This window comes from Apis florea, unplaced genomic scaffold (assembly GCF_048593485.1).
Source record: "Apis florea isolate Af1SG1 unplaced genomic scaffold, ASM4859348v1 contig_2492_pilon, whole genome shotgun sequence".
Taxonomy (NCBI): Eukaryota; Metazoa; Arthropoda; class Insecta; order Hymenoptera; family Apidae; genus Apis; species Apis florea.
The window spans coordinates 3,748,672-3,768,361 of record NW_028256593.1 but is presented as its reverse complement, the minus strand read 5'-3'; the positions used below and the strand labels follow the sequence as shown (position 1 = coordinate 3,768,361).

At 37.5% G+C, this 19,690-nt stretch overlaps 1 protein-coding gene across 13 annotated transcripts in view; it reads right to left on the bottom strand.

The window, feature by feature from the left end:
* The window catches only part of heph (polypyrimidine tract-binding protein 1 heph), a 455,618-nt gene that overhangs the window by 170,971 nt on the left and 264,957 nt on the right, over positions 1 to 19,690 (bottom strand). For 4 of the 13 annotated variants that reach the window (XM_086906236.1, XM_086906239.1, XM_086906237.1 and 1 more), the window contains one exon: positions 13,921 to 13,974. The exons of the other annotated variants lie outside the window; for them this stretch is intronic. In XM_086906236.1, the coding sequence (XP_086762362.1) occupies positions 13,921 to 13,926 (6 nt within the window). In that variant the 5' untranslated portion in view covers positions 13,927 to 13,974. The remainder of the gene's footprint in view (positions 1 to 13,920; positions 13,975 to 19,690) is intronic. 13 annotated transcript variants of the gene reach the window in all.

Sequence of the window (19,690 nt, the reverse complement as noted above, 5' to 3'; positions counted from 1 at the left end):
TGCGCGAGATTTATCTCGTGAATTTTTCCCGTCCCAGCTGCGTGAAAACTTGCCCACCCCTCCTCCTCCTCCTCCTCCAACCTTCTCACGCACACGCACGCAATCTCCCGGCCATCCTTTATTTATTTACTTAAAACGTCACCCTCATGTAAGGGGGATGTAATAATATTTTTCGCTCGACGAGATAAATCTCCGATTAATTTCTTTGGATACGTCGAGTGGTAATTACATCGATGTCTGGGAAGGGAGGATATATATATATATATTTTTTTTTTTCCCCTCCTTTCTTCGAATTTACGTATCTTCAATTCAAACGATTAATTTTTGTGAAAAAATTGGAAATTATTAATATCGATCGTTTCTTTTTTTTTTTTATTATCTTCTTAAATTCGATTTATTATTGCTTTGAATTATTATTGAACTGATTATTATTAAATTTGTTAATTTGTAAGACTAGACAAATGAAAAGAAAAGAAAAATATATCGTTATTCGGCCAATGTGACAAAAACATTGAAATTTAATTAAATCAACGATAGAAATTCGGGGGATCTATAGTTAATAAAGGGCGGAATAATTTCAGATAAAATTAATTAACTTGTAACGCGACGGATCACGTGATATTAATTAACTTCGACTATGGTCATGGCGGTATAATTTATATCCCATTTCCCTGGATATTAAGTGTCTTTTCAAAAACTTGGGTAAAAAATAAATTCGCACACGACGATCGCGAAATCGAAGATAAAATCAAATATTGTCTACTGTTTTGTCAAAATTTGATAAGTTACGAGAAGAATAGAATTTAATTCCATTTGTTTAAACGAAAAATTCCAACTTCACGAAACGAGACGTTTCGCGCAAGAATAATCAGCTTCTTTTCACGTGCACACTTTATAAGGGATGCTATCGATATATTTATCGTGCAAACAGGTTTGTAATATGCTCGTGTAAAATCAATATTCTCGAATCGACGCCTAATGAAAAATAGAATCACGAACTATTTTTCCATGGCCTAATTTCTTCTCTTTTTTTTTCTTCTTCTTCTTCTTTTTAATTAAACGAACAGCCATCGTATTTGCCATCGATTTTCCATCGAATTTTTTTTGCAACGATTCAGATTCATATTTTTTTTTATTTTTATATATGTTACACAAAATTTTCAAATTCAACTGGATCATCGATATTTGCTATATTTGACATATCAGAACTGCATTTGAAATATTAATTGATCAAAAAACGAATACTTTCGAAAATTGTGGAACAAGAGTTTTAAGAAGTTTCGAGGACAAGTAAATAAGTGTAAATCGTTGAACAACGAAGTAAGAATTTTACGACTTCTGGAACATCGTTCGACTTTTCTTCCACAAATTTCCCTCGCGTGTCTCGTGAAAATCGGCATTGAAATGCTCCTTGATTGCGAATAATTCGACGTGTTTTCCTCGGTGCAAACGTGTTTCGATTTTGCGAACAAACGTCAAAACTTTCGAACGGAAGACCGTGGAAAATTAATTCCCGCTAAATTCAATGGGATTCGAGAAACTTTCAATGCTCGACGAAACGAAGCAACCGAGTTCTTCGATCCTTCTTGGCGGCTGCTTCGATAATAAAGAAACATGCAGATTCTGATTTGAATGATATTATCATTATTCCCCAACATTTTTTCCCTTCCTTTCCCAAATTTACATCGAGTTTACACCGAATTACGAAACTGATTATAATTTCTTCTTCGCAAGGCAAAGCAAAAATTGCGAAAAGAACCTGTAAAAAAAAAAAAAGAAAAAAAAAATTCCACCAGTTTCAAAGAGTACCTTCGCCATCTTTTCACGAAGATGGTATCGATGCGGTGCAATTACTCGAGTCGCGGCCAATTAGCCGCAAAGCGGTGCGAAAAATTTAAATAGTTCGTCTTCCGTGGCCTTAAATTGCTGCGGCTGCCGGCTCGCCCCTGTCCTTCATCCATCTTCCCGTCATCCGAAAATTTATCTGCGGCCACGAGGCCCGGATAAGCTACGAGGCTGGCCAGGCCGAGAAAATTATATCGCCACGGAAATTGAAGCTTCTTTGAGAGACGAGCCAACAGGGGAAGGCAATACTGTCGAATTAATATTTGGTCACGAGTGTTTTTCCTTTATGTGTATATATATATTGTAGTAATTAGTCGTTAAGTACAAGTAGTATTGCAGTTAATTACAAGCGCTATATAAATAATATTTTGTAACAATACAAATAATATTACCAATAGATTAGTTTAGTAATTTAATCAACAAAGGAAGGCAATAGTGTCGAATTAATATTTGGTCACGAGTGTTTTGTCTTTATGTGTATATATATATTGTAGTAATTAGTCGTTAAGTACAAGTAGTATTGCAGTTAATTACAAGCGCTATATAAATAATATTTTGTAACAATACAAATAATATTACCAATAGATTAGTTTAGTAATTTAATCAACAAAGGAAGGCAATAGTGTCGAATTAATATTTGGTCACGAGTGTTTTGCCTTTATGTGTATATATATTGTAGTAGTTAGTCGTTAAGTACAAGTAGTATTGCAGTTAATTACAAGCGCTATATAAATAATATTTTGTAACAATACAAATAATATTACCAATAGATTAGTTTAGTAATTTAATCAACAAAGGAAGGCAATAGTGTCGAATTAATATTTGGTCACGAGTGTTTTGCCTTTATGTGTATATATATTGTAGTAGTTAGTCGTTAAGTACAAGTAGTATTGCAGTTAATTACAAGCGCTATGTAAATAGTATTTTGTACTAATTCAATGACAAGGAACAAGAGTGGTATATAATGAAGGGTACAATGGAATGTAATCAATAGAGTAATTTAGTAATTTGACCAACAGGGGAAGACGATAGTGTCGAATTAATATTTGGTCACGAGTGTTTTGCCTTTATGTGTATATATATTGTAGTAATTAGTCGTTAAGTAGTATTGCAGTTAATTACAAGCGCTATATAAATAATATTTTGTAACAATACAAATAATATTACCAATAGATTAGTTTAGTAATTTAATCAACAGAGGAAGGCAATAGTGTCGAATTAATATTTGGTCACGAGTGTTTTGCCTTTATGTGTATATATATATATTGTAGTAGTTAATCGTCAAGTATAAGTAGTATTGCAGTTAATTACAAGCGCTATATAAATAGTATTTTATACTAATTCAATGACAAGGAACAAAGGTGGTATATAATGAAGTGTATAATGGAATGTGGTAATTTAGCCACACAATGATATATGTATAATGATATAGTAATTCCTCCATTATTGCTATATTCTGTGACCAGAGTTGGATATTAATGGCACGTTGAAAAACTTTGAATAAAATTATTTTAAGCCTATAATACGTTATCGATGTTATCATACAGTACATTCATTATCGATATATAATAATATAGTGACTCTATGTTACTCTAAATATGAAGTATCTTTGATACAGCAATGGTACATGTGATAATAAAATAATTCTTCCATGATTGCTATATTCTATGACCAGATTTGGAGGATATTAACACATTGAAAAATTAACTAATTAAAAATTTCGAATAAAATTATTTCAAGCAATTACTTATTAAAATGCTTAAATAACATTTATTCGTAATTATTATGAAGCAACTACTGACTATAACATGTCAATTTTATCATATTATACATTCACTATATTACACAATAATATAGTAACTCCATACTTATATTACACTACATGATATAATAATAAAATAATTCTTCCAACTCTGTAATATATTTCATTTCATCACCATTACATTAAATTTCTTTCAATTATAAATCATTACGAAAAATCAATAAAATCATTCGCAAAACATTCTATCGACTGAAACATCATCCCCGAAAAAAACCCCGAATCCTTTCTCGACCAACATCGACCGAAAGGGTGCAAAGTATCCAAGAAGCAGATGATCATGAAGAGAGGGTGATTCCAACGATCCTTATCGACGATTATCGCGGCAGGCCGCCATGATCCAGACGCGTTTCCAAGCTTGGAAACTCATTAAAGGCGGCGGTTCCAGCGCGAGAAACGAGAACCGGGCACGGGGTGGGGAAAGATCCGGCAGTTCCTTCGCCCGTGGTGATTAATGCGAATGGGGGATGCGGAAGAAACAAAGAATCCCGGCTGCTCGAGAACTTTTTCCACCCTTCGAACGAGATCTTGAGCTATCATTGAAAATTAGGCTGCTCGATTAAGGGTGATCGTCGAGAAATGGAATTTTCGAAAGAAGATTCCTGAAGGATTTTTAAGGTGGAAGAATATTTTTAAGAATATTTTTCTCAAGATCGAGATTGGTATTGTCGAGAAATTGTCATTGTTTTTAGAAAGTGTTGAAAAAGTTGAACGATGGAAGAGGAACACACTTTGAATTATAATGTATAATTGTCGTATTGTCGCTTTCCTTTAATCCGTTTAAATTTTTAATAAAAATTATATATCGAAAACATTTGCAAATTAATCTATTTCTTTTTTTCTTTACCATATTACTATAACATTAATAAATTTGATCTTTATACTATCCAATCCAACTTGAATTCTTAACAGCATTCTTGATAAAAAAAAAAAAAAAAAAAGAAAAAAAAAGATTCAACTTCTAATAAGAATTTAAGAACTTGAGGCAGCGTAAACCTTTTAACGTGGAAAGATTAGATTATACGCGTCTCTTTTAACAAAGTTAACTTCTTTAATAGCTTCGTATTAATACACCCATACACACACGCGTATATGCATAATGTTCTTATTAAAAGAAATTCCATTCAAAAATGTTCCTTCCAAGATTGCAACGCAGAAATAATCCTCAAAATCCTTCGTGAATATTAAAAAACTAAGAGAATACTTATTGAAAAAAGGAAAACCTTAACCTTTTCTTCATCCTTTTTTCAAAATTCGTCTTAACCTAATCTAAGCCTATAGCGGGGAGAAGAAGAAAAACGAGAGGACGAAACAGAGTGAAACAGAGGAGAGAACGAAACGAGCAAGAGAAGGGGATAGATAGATAGATAGATAAATGGTGGCGATTTCAAACGAGCAACAGAGAAGACGGACGAGGACGAGTTTAAATGTCCGGGAGCGTGAAACGAGTGGAGCAACGAACCCCGTGGAGGGAATTTATATGCAATGGGAGGGTGGGGGTGGAAAACACGGACGGCCGGCAAATATTAATGCGCTCATTAGCCGCTCTTCATATTCATGCTATGAAAATTCATCGTTTATTATGTAACGATCGCCGGCGGCAGCCAACTGGCTGGATAAAACGCCACGCTGGATTACCGATTAACGCTGATCGACCGATCGTTTCCGATTTTAATCCTTCGTTTCGAATTACCGAGTTTTCGCGAGTGGTTTTCATCGTTTCGAACGTGTGCCTTCTTCTTCTTTCTCCTTTTGTTTCCACATTTTTTTTACATGGAGAAATATAATTTCAACACTTGAGCTAGCTTCTACATCGATTTCAATTCTTCCACCTCTTATCTTGAATTTGGAAACGTTTCGACGATTTTCAAGAATTATTCTTCTATTATTCGTTTTCCTTGCTCACCTTGTACTTACAAAGAAACTTATATATCAGAAGTGCACAGAAGTTTCGTTCCCCCTTGAAACGTTAAAGCATTACAAACCTAAGAAATAATTTCACGACAAATATGATAATTAAATTTCACGAGTCAAGTAGACAATATGTTTCTCGCGAAAAAAATAAGAAGAGAAGAAGAAAACAATCGTTTCGTTTCACCTCCCCGATTATTTACCATCACCCTCCAACTCAATTATACGGAATACGCGACCACCGTTCAGCCTCCACTCATTTCAATAACACAATTACATCCTTCGTGGCCAGCTTTCCCCCCCAAGTGTTTGAAAAAGATCGTGCCAGTTTCTCTTCACTGGGAGGCGGCAGCCCCCTCGTAGCCCCTCGTCGCGGCCGAGAAACGGCCGCAATAATGCGGCCTGGCCTCGTTTGCGTGTCGCATACACCGGGATACCGGAAACGAGGTGTCCGCGGTTATCTTTTTAGAGCAGGCCGCGCAACAGGGGCCGAGGAGAATGCGCTGAGAGAGAGAGAGGGAGAGAGTGTTTGTAACCGCGGTGAAATGCTCCGCGATACGATTGTGCCACGCGAAAAACACGCGTCGACCCGATTCCATTAGCCGTTCCATTCGTTCCTGGTGGATCGTAGCCGATTGCTCAAACGATGATCAAACGATTGGATTAAAATTTCGAAAGTCGAAAAATATTTTTCCTCTTTTCTTTCGGAATTTTTTCAAAGATTGAACTTGCGACTCGTTCCTCGTACTAATCTCGTTGGGAATTGAAACGAGTCAATACGTTAGAGGAGGTGGAAAATTAATTTGGGAGAATGCAATAATCGTTGAATGAAATACGTTGGTGAAAATTTTACCTTTAAAGGGTTTTGAAAAGATTCGTGAGAAATAACTCGATGAGGAAGTGATTCGAAGTGAAGAAATTGGAATATTTCTTTTTTTTTTTTTTTTTTGGAATTTTTTGAAAGATTAAACTTCCGGTAATGTTTCTATATTTTTTTTATAGAAAGTGAAACGATTGAGAGAATACACGAAAATTCGTTGAATTGAAAAATTTCAAAAGGATCTTGAGAAAATGTTCGTGAGAAATAGCTCGTGCTCATCCTCGATCCAACTGGTTGTAAAATCCATCGCAGGGCATTAATCACGGACCAATTTCTTTAATTAAACCGCGACAGAGCCTAACAATTTCCTGTCCCTTTTCCCCTTATCACGGGGGGGGGGGTGGGTGGGAAGAGAGGAGTCGATCGGGGAAAAATCCTTTGAAATCCTGCGCTTCAAAGGCGATGGAAGTTTGACGGCGATGTCACAGGCAATCCACTTCCGGTCTTATTTAGTAAATCGACTCCCCACCCCCCTATTGGCCAAGGGGGTGGAAGCACGAGTCTGAGAAGTATCTCAGCAATAAATATATCGGCTTATGGTCGTCTCGAGGAGTTTCACGAGTCATCGGAAGCTCGAGAAGCCAAACTCTCTGCTCGATGAAATAGCACCGGGATCCCTTTGGACCCTCCCTCCCTCCCCTGCCCCGATCGTCACGGACCACGCACTCGAAATATCGAGACAACCAAAGAACTCGAGGATTCCCTTATCTTAGATCCCGTTCCAGATGGATCGAATGAAAAGTTTCCACGTGTTTGATCACGCACAGACATGGATCTTTCTTCGTTCATAGAATAATTGTATAAACATGAAATATTTCACATCCTTTTTCTCTCTAGCTTCTCCCCTTTCGCAATTCGAGTATAAATATAGAACGAATATATCGGGTAATTTTATTTAAAAATAAAAAATATTGAAAGCGATGATTCTTCATTCTATCCCTGCAGATCTGGCAATTCTAATTTTAATCGCGAGGAAACGAGTCATAAGTGTTGAAAATTTCAACAATCATCCAAGCGAGCAACTTCTTCTCTCAAGGATTACCCGAGGATAACGATCGGATATGGGTACACGCACTTGCGGCGCGACACGGCCGGAAGTTTGATGCTAGACTCCGAGCTCGATCCAACCCGATAAAGTGGATTCGATCGAGGCTCAGAACACGTAACGCGTTATCTATTAACCCTCCGCTTGATAAACGATTCGCTTCCTTCCATAAACGCGAACTTCGAGCGTAAATCGACTGGAAAAGGGATAAGCTGGTTGGATATATTCGACCAGTTTCTCGTTTCCTTTCTTTATTCGATTCGAACGTTCTTTTTATTTATTTATTTATTTATTTCGCCGAAAAACAACACGATGGAATAGAATTTGTTTAACTGATGGACGAGCTGCTACTCATCGAATTCTTTTGTGCGATTTACGTCAAAACATGATTGATTTTTAAAAAAAATCGAAGCGTCATACATCGAGGATAGAAACTTTAAATCAAACTTCGTCAAACCATGTCAAATAAGAAGATACGGATAAAAAAAATATCCCCGAATGATCAGAAATATATAAGATCGTATCCAATCTCGTTATCCAACCTGTTCAAACCTCGTCAAACGATGGAAAAAAAAAAAATCTAACGATACAAAATCGTGCGTCGTCGTGTCTTCTCCTATTTCGATCATTCGAGCAGTAACCTGCCAGTAATTGGCCCCTACGATCTTACAAAGGAATAAAATCGTGCGGGATCAAAATCCCCGGGCACATTTCTCCATGTACCTGGCCATTTCCTTCACCAGTGGCAGAGCTGACTCGACGAATGGAATTTCCATGGCAAGGAATCCATTCTCGCGACGGGCTGACGTATTCGCAGCTCGGTGAAAGTAATCTATCATGTGACGGATAACGCGATATCCTGGATCACGAAGATCCTTCGCACAGAGTTGGATATCCCTTTGGATATCTTTTCTGTAGAGTCGTATCGTACGAACGTGTCGGGTACGAACGCAAAGGGATTCTTTTTGAGGCAAAAGACAAAACGTTTCACAGCGTACAATTCATAACGTCCAATTTAAATTATAGATAAGATTACTCGGACCATTATAATCCAATTACTATGACGGCTCTGTAACTATTCCTCTGCTAACTATGAGCTCAATTATTATGAGTTGTATACTTTTTTTCGGTACAGATTACTCGAAGCGAATATGAGCTATATTACGATGCACCTCTAACCTATCTCTGTTCGATGCAACTGTTCCACAGCACAATAGTGGCAAGAATTTTCGAGTGAGAAAAAAAGAAAGAACAAATTTTCGAGAAATATTTCGTAAAAATGATTCGAAAATGCCCTAAATAGTGGAGCAAAGGAACGATCCCTTTCGAAAGACTTGTCACCATTCATTCCTCTTCCAGTTCGATGAAAAATGCGGGTGACACAGTGTCGAACTAGATCGCGGCTATTCACAGTGTACACGGAAATGAACGTGCACTCTCGCAAGTTGGAGCTTTGAACGAGCCACTCCTCGCCTTTTCTTCGAGTTTTGGCAAGAAGACGTGGACATTTTTCACTTTGGAATAAGGAAAATCCCCAAGAGGTGGTAAATCCATGGAAAGAGAGAGAGAGAGAGAGAGAGATTAATCATCGTGATCAAAAAACGTACGATGTAATTAATTGACTGGTGAAGGAAGTGAATCGTTAACCGGTTATAATTAAACATTCCCTCCCCAACATTTGATCTTTTGAATCTTTCTCCACTCCTCCTGTCCTCTTTTTATCCTACGCCACCAATTTATTAAATATTCCCGACACCTAAAAAAAAAAGGATTCTCGAAGAAGAGAAACTTATTTCCAAACTTATTTTCCCCAATTTCCCAAATTTCGAGAAGGAATTCGAATTCCCCGAGAACGGAAGTTTCGATGATCCAAAGCCACGAGTGGATCGCGAGTCGTTGCTTTTTACTGCGAATGGAATTTTTATTCATCGTCGTGGATAAATGACTTATGCATGTTTCGATACGGGCGGCCGTTTTCATGGCCGAGTTTTATGGGTTGCATGGCCAAGGCGAGTGGAGTTCACGCGAGGAACAGCGAGCTTTTACGTTCCAAGCACTCTTTCACCAACTGTCACAGGAAGATGAAGACAGAGATTCCTCTCGCTCGGAATCGACCCTTACATTCCACCCCGCTATTTTCATTTAAACCGTTAAATTATTCGCGTCGAGGCACACAGGTATCCGGATAATCTAGTTTCTTCTCTTCGCAGTTGATCGAGCATTTTATCCCGCCTCTCATCATTTATGCAGATTCTTGAGTCTCGACCCATGAAATTTTAACTTCCGTTGTATTTTTATCAAACGTTTTACGCTCACACGCGTAAATTAAAAAAGTGGTTAGCACTCAGTGGTTGGGATGATTCACAATTTTTATTCTCTCGCACGTTCGATACTGCGTTGGATTATTACTACGAAAGTATATATTTAAACAGGGGGGATATTAATTATTATCGGGGAAGTTTTATTTCGCAGATTTTCTTTTTAAACTTTATAAAAGATCACGATTAAAATACATTAATTTTCCTCGATACGTCCGTCAAATCGGAACATTAATTTTTCGAAATTACGACACGATATCCCTGAAATATCGAAAAAAAAAAAATATATATATGTCGTTTCACGAGATACAAAAAGAAACGCGCTTAGGATACGCCGTTCTTCCTCCTCCTCCTCCTCCTCCTCCTCCGGTGTGCGGAGGAACGAATCCAAGTCTGAAAAATTAATTAAAATCGTCCGCCTCCGGGGTCCTACCGATCTATAAACCGAATGAAAAATTAATATTTCTTTCTTTCTTTATTGTGTGCCGACACGCGAACACGTGAAATTTCGTATTAATTAAAACGCGGTCCTTCGAGTGTGTGTTCGAAAAAATAGACGTTGAAAACGGGAATTTTCGTCGTTCTGTCAAACCCATGCATTTCAACGCGATGGAAAATGAAACGCATAAAAATTCGATTTCGGTACATTTCTTACAACAACGTGTTGAATAATCAAGGGATACACGGAGAATATTTCCACGGTTTCGTCGAATGCAAAGAATTTTAGAGAACGCGCTTGTTATTTCCCTTCGTTTGATATCTCCTTCACGTATATTTTACTTTTTTTTTCTTCTTCTTTTATTTCACTTTATCCCTCTCGAACGCCACTGCTTTCACTCCCCCTCCCTCTTCCCTTCTTCTTTATCCTCTCGTAAATAATATAACGAATACGCGTTACTCCACGTTTCTTATTCCGTTACATATTTCGTTGATACAATTACATCGTTCCACTCTTAACACTCTTAATTTATTCCATACTTCTATTCCTTCTATTACTATTTTTAAATATCTTCAACGATGAAGATATTTTACTCTTCCAAGAGATCTTTGATCGAACCTCGCATTAATCGAAATTTCGCAAAAAAAAAAAAAAAATCGAATCAGCCACGTGATAAGAAAAGAAATTGTTTCGAAACGAAACAATAATATCAGGAGTTAAAACACGGCCGCTCAATGGACTCGTGAAACGCGAGAATTCCGCTCGTTCCCTCGTGATCCGTCTTCCTGTAAGCACGTTTCTCACCTCGCACCCTTTCTTTCACAACTCCTTTCACTCGAGCCCGGCGAGCACATCAAAGCGTTCGGAATTTTCCCCTGGAAATTTTCCTCCCCGAATAGAGGAACCCATAGCAATTTCCGCGAGATCGAAATTTTGGATGAAAACGTTAGAAAATATAGGACAAATAGGAAATAATAATCCTTGGAAGAGAACGATCGATTGGTAAATTAGCTAGCTTCGAAGAAGAAGAATACGCGTAAAAATTCTTCCATCAGTGTCTGCACCAGGTTCGAGGAAAAAGAAAAAGGAGGAAGAAATTTAAAGGAAAACAGAGGGGAAAGAAAGCTGCGAGAATAATGTAAAGTTTATCAAAAACTTGCTTCGTTACCGAGTAAACACAATAATAGATATATATAAATAATATAATAATTCTCTTTATCAACTGTATTTTGCGAAAGAACAAGTTCCATTTAAACGGATCTATACAAGTACAAATCTCATAATTTTCTTGCGCGCATCGCATCGTATGAAAGTATAATGCAAATATAAAAAAAAAAAAAAGAAGTGAAAAGAGAAAAAAGAAAGGAGCGCAAAGTACACCGATAATGAAGCGGAAAATGAGAGAGAGTGAGAGAGAGTGAGAGAGGTTTACGCAGGTGTAAGTGGTAATGGCCGACTTGCAACGGCGTCGAGCATGTCAGAAACATGTTCGACTCTAACGATAGCCGCTGGGTTACCCGCTGATAAGGCCTGTCCTCGTTTATGCGGAAAATAAAGATAAGCCACGGCCGAGGGCGAACAGTTTGTGCAACAGTTCCATTAAAAGAACCAAGAAAAACAACGTGGCCAAGGGGACGGGGGCTGGGTGGAGGTGGAGGTGGACGAGGAGCAGAGGGGATAATGGAATCGACGTGTATATGCACAACATGCATGGGGGGGGGGGGGATGACGTCGAGCTTTCGAGCATAATTTGCTGTTTACCCTGGGCGAAATAGAATTTTAACGAGCAAAAAGCTGGCGAGTGATCGATACACCGAAGATCGTTTTCTTGGAATCAAAATGGTTTGTCGACGGGGTGGAAGGGGTGGTGGAAAATGAATTTCCTCCTGAAGAACAAGAGTGTCGTTGATTGTTCGACTTTCGTGCTACGGAAACTGGACGATTCAATCCCTTTCCACGTTTAATAATTTCGTACGAATAGAAATGTTTCGTTACGTTTGAACATTTTTGGAGATTTTTTTTCACAAGCGAGGAAAAATTTAAAAGAGAAATTCTTCGATTTGGAGTCACTGTATTTATTGGAGTCCAATGGAAAAAGGATTCGCTTCACGTTGAATATAACAGTTCAATCGTTATACTCGCGATACACTCGATTCCATCACTACTGCCAATCCAACGATAAAAATCGTCTGCAAGACAATACGGAATCCCTTCCCCTTTTTGTTGTTGCGCATAAATTTGACTGAAAAAAATTCGAAGCGAATTAGAGAAGTAAATGTAAGAATAAATAAAAAGAAGAAAAAAAAAAATAAGCGATGTATTAAAATGATCGAGGAAAAACAAGGGCGTTTCCAACGGAAAAATCGCCAGTTCCGCGATTCCTTTGTAAGAAGCGCGAGGAAAACGCCCGGCGCAACTCAGGACCAGGTGAAAAACTCTTTCTGGAAACTGTTTACGCGCCTTTGAGGAGCTGCAAATTGAAAGCGAAATAGGGTCGGATTTTCGTGCGTCGCGTGCCTCCATTTTTCTCCTCCGCCAGACACTTTAAGACCCCATCCACCCACTGTGTTTGCGTGCCTCTGTGTGTGACGATCGTGTCTCGTACAATCTCTCGCTATTTTCACGACGTATAAACGACGTGGAATCAGTGTTTAAGTAAGTGAAATTGTTCCTATCCGTGGGGGAATTTTCCTCGCGAATTATCCGCCCTGGAAATGTCTGTTACGCGGGACTGTTTCTATTATGATTCCTCGGAGGAGATATTCTGTCGCGACAAATGTTCGGGTATTTTTCAGATTTATTTATATTCCCGATAAAAATTCTTCGGAACGATGGTGGATTGACGCGTGATCGAGAAAAATTACGAAGCGAATATTTGTAAGAAGGAATATTTCAAGTACAATTCATGAAATATATAAAATATATTTTGATTAATTCTGAGATAATTTCGCGATGATCAATGATTTTCTTTTTTGCAAAAACTTTCGATACGGGTTTAAAATAAAATCACCAGTTATTTTAAAAATATTTAGAATTTTTAGAAAATAGTTCTACAGAGAATATTATATTCGTATTAATCTGCAAGTTTTTCCAATAAGAATTCGAGGTTCTCGACACACGGAATTATTTTTCATGGAATACGTGCCCCTTGGTGGCCACCCTGATGATATACAAACACATTCGTCTACATCCCCTCCCCCCATGGGAAGCGTCTCGTTTTATAGCGCAAGTAACGTAAGAGGGCGATACGATTTTCCCCTGTTAAAACTGTCAACCGAGGTTCTAATATTTGCCCAATACAAATTGTTTACCAACCATACACGCCATATTTCTTTCCTGTCGAAAATACATACGTTTCAATTTTTACTCCCGATGTAATTCAAACTCGCGTAACCTATTTAAACTCGTACGATTTTTAATAATAAAAAAAAAAAAAAAGAAAAAGGATAAATTCGAACAAAAATTATCGAAATCTTTGATGATAAATTTCCAACATCTCCTTTCATCTATTTAAGTATCTTTAAATCAAGTGAAACAATGTCGACAATATTCGAATTTCGAACGAGATAAACGTCGATTAATAAAGTTATTTGCGTAAGAAAAAGAAGCGGAATCAGGCCACGTGGACAAGCGGCGTGGAGGTATTGTTGCTTTATGGCTTACCATCATCAGGGACGCGCCCGCCCCTCGAGCGTACTGGAATTCCGGGACACTCACCTATAAACAGAAAAAAAAAGGGGACGATTAAGTATCTTAACATAAATTCTTCTCCTAACATTTCTCCATTTCTTTTATCTTATTTATACACTTATATCTATATTACGAATAAAGTCACTTTAATAATTTATCGTTCGAAACGTAATAATAATAATAATAATAATAATATTGAAAAGAATCGTAATGTCAAAAATTATACGAAAAGCGGATCGACTATAATATTTAGGAATAAATTATTCGAGTATTTTATTAAGTTAATTACATAAAGTATTACTTTATTGAAATTTTTAACACTTTTTCAACGAGTTAACGCTCAACTCTGTTAACATAACTCTCTAACATATTCGTGATATGTGGAATACAGTGAACGTTAAATTCTTGCACGAGTACATAGAATGTAGCATATAGTCAATGATGGGCAAAATAGTTGAAGTTATGAATAAAATTACTTCGATAATTTATCGTTGAGAACAATAATAATAAAATTGAAAAGAATCGTAATGTCAAAAATTATAAGAAAAGAGGATCGACCATAATATCTCGGAATAAATGTTATTCCAGCATTTTAATAAGTTAATTACTTGAAATTAACTTGAAAAAACTTTATTCGAAATTTTTAACGAATTGTTAAAATATATCCAATTGTGATTAAAGAGGACGAAAAAAATAACTTTCTCTTCGTCCTCCATACTTTCTGCTTTTTCCAATATCTTTTCTCTCGTGTAAAAAAAAAAAAAAAAAAAAAAAAAGAAGAAGAAGAAGAAAACATAGTATCCCATTTAATCGTCAAGTTAATCGTACATGTATAATTGCGTGTGCCTTATCGTCACTCCGTTCTTCAATAATGCAACACGATAATTTCCACGTTTAGAGAAAACAATGGAAGAAACGACAGATTAAAATCTAATTTTATGGATCGTCGAAACAGAAATGGACTTCCACTTTCGTGATGTAAAAAAAAAAAAATAAATAAATATATATAAAGAAAAAAAGAAAGAGGAAGAGGGTGAAAACACGTTACACTACGTTAGAAACAAATATATCAGAAGCTCGAGGAAAATCGGCATCAAACGATAGCCAATATTGTCTGTTTACGAAGCGGGTACCATTTTCTTGTGCCGTGAGGGAGCGAGGGGTAGGCGGTGCAAGTAGTAACGGTCGACGCATCGTCAGACGCCGGAAATTAATCCAGGGGAACGCGTTTACATGGCCGGGGACGCTCATTCTGCGAGTGAATGCCGCGTCAGTCGATCAATTTCGCCAAGATATCCCGTGGTCTATTTAACCGAGCAACAACAAAAGCCGGGCGGGAACAACAGGCAGGGAACAGAGAGGATTCACCAAGAATGCCTCGAGACATCACGATTGAAAAATTATGTCGATGCCAGATTACGTGGAACGGTATTTTAAATACTTTTTTTTTTTCCCTCTCTCTTTCTTTCTTTCTACGTTTGTTGGCAAAAAAAGGATATTATTGTATTCATCGAGTATCTTATATATTTTTTTTTAAATGAATGGAAGTTTACGAAAAGAGAAATGGAAAATAAATTAAATATTGAAATTGAAAAGTATCGAAAACGTAATATCCACGAGAGGATTTTAAAATATACAAATTTTTTTTATTTGCAAAAAAAAAAAAAAAAGACGAGAGATATTCGCGACACTGCGAAGAATCTGAAAATATTCAAGATTCGCAAGAAAACTCGAATATAAAGATGTCTGATATAGATATCTAATATGTGCAAAGAGTCCGAAAATATTCAATATCCAGGGAATATATCGCAAAAAATATACTCGAAGAATATTGGAAAACTATGAAGCAGATACTATAATATTTCCGGGGGAGAGAGAGAGAGAAAAAAAAAAATTCCAAAATATCCGATATTCGACAAAAAATTTTGAAATACGAAACTCCGATAATTCTAAACATCTGGGAGAAAATTATGAAACGTCCGACGTACGAAAAAGATCTATCAAAAGATCTTTTGAAAAGCACGACATGGAGATATCTAATATTCGTGGAGAAAAAATCCAAAAATACTAGAAGAAAGAATTGCAAATTAGAATACAAACTCTGATCTACTCGATTTCATTTATTAATAATTGAAATATTTAAAAAGGGGAAAAAAAAAAAAGATATCGGATCGTGCAAATCTGTCAAAGGGCGCGAGAAAAAATTTACAGAATTTCCCAGTATTTGTGAACTGAAATCTGATAATATTCGACACCCACGACACCCGTTTGCCTACACGCGTAGCTTCGATTCGCCTCCGCTTAAGAACAGAGGCGGAGGGGGGAGGCGGTGGGTTTCTATCCCCGTGGAAATGCAACTTCTTTTGAAAAGCGAATCCGCACGAGGCTGGCTCGCCTCGTCACGCCACGTCCAATTTGTGCGTGCGTTTTGAAGAGCTGTCACGCGCGACCTGCTTTTCCAGGAAAATCCGCTTATTAGCATCGTTCCCTATTCCCGGATATAATATTAAAATTTTAACCACCAGCCTCGAGCTCCCCTCTTATTGGTTGTTTCGATGCCACTACAATTCTGTTTCCCCCCCTTTTTTTTTCTTCTTTTTCAATTTTTTCTTTCATTACCCTTTTCTCTAGAAAGAATCTAATATTCGTGAGGATGGAAGGCACTACTCGTGGAGAAAGAATTAATTGAACAGGATTGGATTGTCGTGTGGAAATGTGATAGGACGAGTAATATTATTATTACGTTTGTTAAAGTATTTATCAGAAGGGATTAAAATTACTTCGACTTACAAACGAAAATGTATTCAATAGGAATCGAATAACATTTTTAGAAAGCAGTTTTTTTCCCGAAGTCTAATATAACTGTTAATTTTTCTTTATTATCAGACAAGTGTTCCACGCAATACAATTAATCGAAAACGAGTAAGAAATGAAATCTGTTTTCAAAAAATTCATAATCTATATATATATATTGTAAAATTTAATTTCAGACTAACTTTCAAAATAGCAAAGTTAAAAATTAATGCTGTAAGCGACGACGAGTTTTTCAGATTCAGCATACGTAGCAGAAATAATTATTAAATCCCTTGCTGAAACTGTATACATTTTCGTTAGAAAGAGATTCTTCAACTGCATAATGTAAAAGCGCGGGAAAGATTTCCTGTTGGAAAAGACTAAGATTCTCTTTAAAACATTCCTCCGGTTTCTCCATTAACATATTTCTCTATTTGCAATGTAAAAGAAAGAGAAAGGAAGGAGGGGGCGAGGAGTTTTCTCGGCCACGTGGACCATTTTAAATACACGTATCCAAGGGAAAAGGGGAAAATCTCGAGAATTAATTCTCGAAAGGTGACGAAAAATTTCCAAGAAATTTCCAAGGTTATACTAAATTCAGCCTTCGAAAGCCGTGAAAAAAATCAATAGCTTGTTGTTTGCACGTTTTCCAGTTTGAACGCGTATATTTTCCCTCCTCCTCGCTCACCCGTTGCACCGTTTTAATGATAAAAGGGATCGAGCCGGTTATAGAAATCGTAGAATTCGATGCGATGTTTTCAACTCGCGGTTAGATGGCGATTTTATGGCGATATTGAAATCGATTTATTAATGGAGGATGTGCAAAAGCGAGTGCATTTGGATCCTGGTCATTGTTTCCGCGATACAATACGTTTTTAATTAATAACAGGTAGATGATACGATAACGTGAAATTTAATAACAAAATTCGTGAATTTTCTTTGTCATTGTCATCACTAACGTTTCATTTTTTTTTTTTTTTTTTTTACCTTTCAAAATTGATAAATCATCATTGTCACCTTTAAAGTTTACTTTTATTGGACAATTATGGATCAATGATAATATTTCTTTTATACCCTTTGAAACAATTTACATGGAATAATTTTTAGAATTGTTATTAATGTTATTAGAAGCATCTTCGTTTAAAGATGACCTCTTAAGTCCGATAAAAAAAGTAATTGCGAATAACTTGGAACAACAGGATAGGGAATTTTTCTATAATTTACCTATACCTCTTCCAACGATCCACTATTCCCACTTCCAAAGATAAAGAAAACTAACGTAAATTTTATTTTCACCTCGAATTTGCAATCGCTTTCTTCCAAGTCGAATAAAACTATAAATTCTCGCGAAATAAGAATAAAGAAGAGGGGGAGGTACGCGCGTTCATTCACGGCATCGTGAGTTGCTCGCATAAGAATTTTAATCATCGCGTGTCGCGACTTGATTGGTAAGTAACGATTTGTCGTGATATTTTTTTCCTCGTGACACGTCATCTTGTAGCACGTAACTTACGTATTCACGACTTGGTCACACTTCGCTGTTTCAATTCGTCGAAACTTTTCATCGCTCGTAACTAATCTAGAATAATCATTAAAAGGAACGTGGCTAAATTTACGAGGTTTAATTAATCCAAAATCTAAACCGATAAGAGGGTCGAGAAAAATTTTATATTCCTGGACAACGATCCTCTTTATTGATATCAAACTATATTAAAAAAAAAAAGAAAAAGAAAAAACGTGAAGAGAGAAAATTACGCATCAGGATAGAGAGAATTGCGCCAGCCCTCTAATTTACGACTCGGTTACGAACAGTTAAAACAAAGGCAGGCGAAGGTTTTCCCACAGCGCCACCCGATCGCGCCTCGAAATCCTCGCACGGAGCTCTGCCGGTATCGCGCGTGTACCCTCCTCTTTCGAAACCTCTCCCCCTCCGCCCCCCATTGCCTCAATTGCCATTTACATGCGGCTCGCTCCTCCGTCCCCATAAATAGCGAATATCGAAGGACGACACGATCTTATCGCTCGCTCGTTGCCGACCGTTAAAGGGTGTCCGATAATGGCGAGCTGGGGAGAAGGGGGGAAGGCTGGCAATCGTGCAAGTTGCGTGACCAGCCTGATAAAATCTGATCGACCCACCGCGCTCCTCGACGATTCCTGCCCACCAAGATTCCTCTTTCCTTCGTGGTCTTCTTCAGTTTTTCGCTTCGATCGACAGTGCACCAGTTGCTTAGGATTGGATCTAGCTACTCTACTCTTTTGGACACTTTTCCTTCAATCGTTATACAACGGAGAGCAGCTTCATCAGAGATGCAATGGGAATCCATCAGGTGTACGATATTCTTTCTCAAAAAGAAGAATCATCGTGACGCTTTTCGATTCATAAATACAATTTGTAGGATCGAAGCCAACTTGGAAATGAAGAAACAAACAAACAAACAAACAATCGTTCCATCGAGAACTGGAAGCGAAAGGAGAAGAAGAAGAGGAAGAAGAAAAAGAAAGAAAAGAAGAGGCATCCGGCGACGCCTTCTAGGTGTATCCAACGTCTACCTTCGCCTCGAAAGAGGATCGAGGGTACGTAGAGGGTGTATGGGTATGCGAGAGGAGGAAAACTCGCAAGCCAGGGTGTAACGTTGCAACGAGGTAGGGCAATTTATCTTGTTGTATTAGTAAATGGATGATAATGACGTCTAGAGTGGAGGGGCGGTGGTGGAAACTGTCGGAAGCCCCTGTAAGCAGCTGCAGTTACCGCCACCCTAGGCTGCGGCCGACTTAAGTGTACATGCATTAGTGTTGCGCTTTCCTTAAGTGTAGTACGCGTAGGGCGTGTAGCCGTGACAGTTCGCGTCTGTGCGAACCGAGGCTAAGAAGGTGTGTCTTTTTAAAGACGCGTCTCCGTAGGATGTGTGTTTGTCGATACACCCACCCCATTTTACCTAAGTGAACTCGT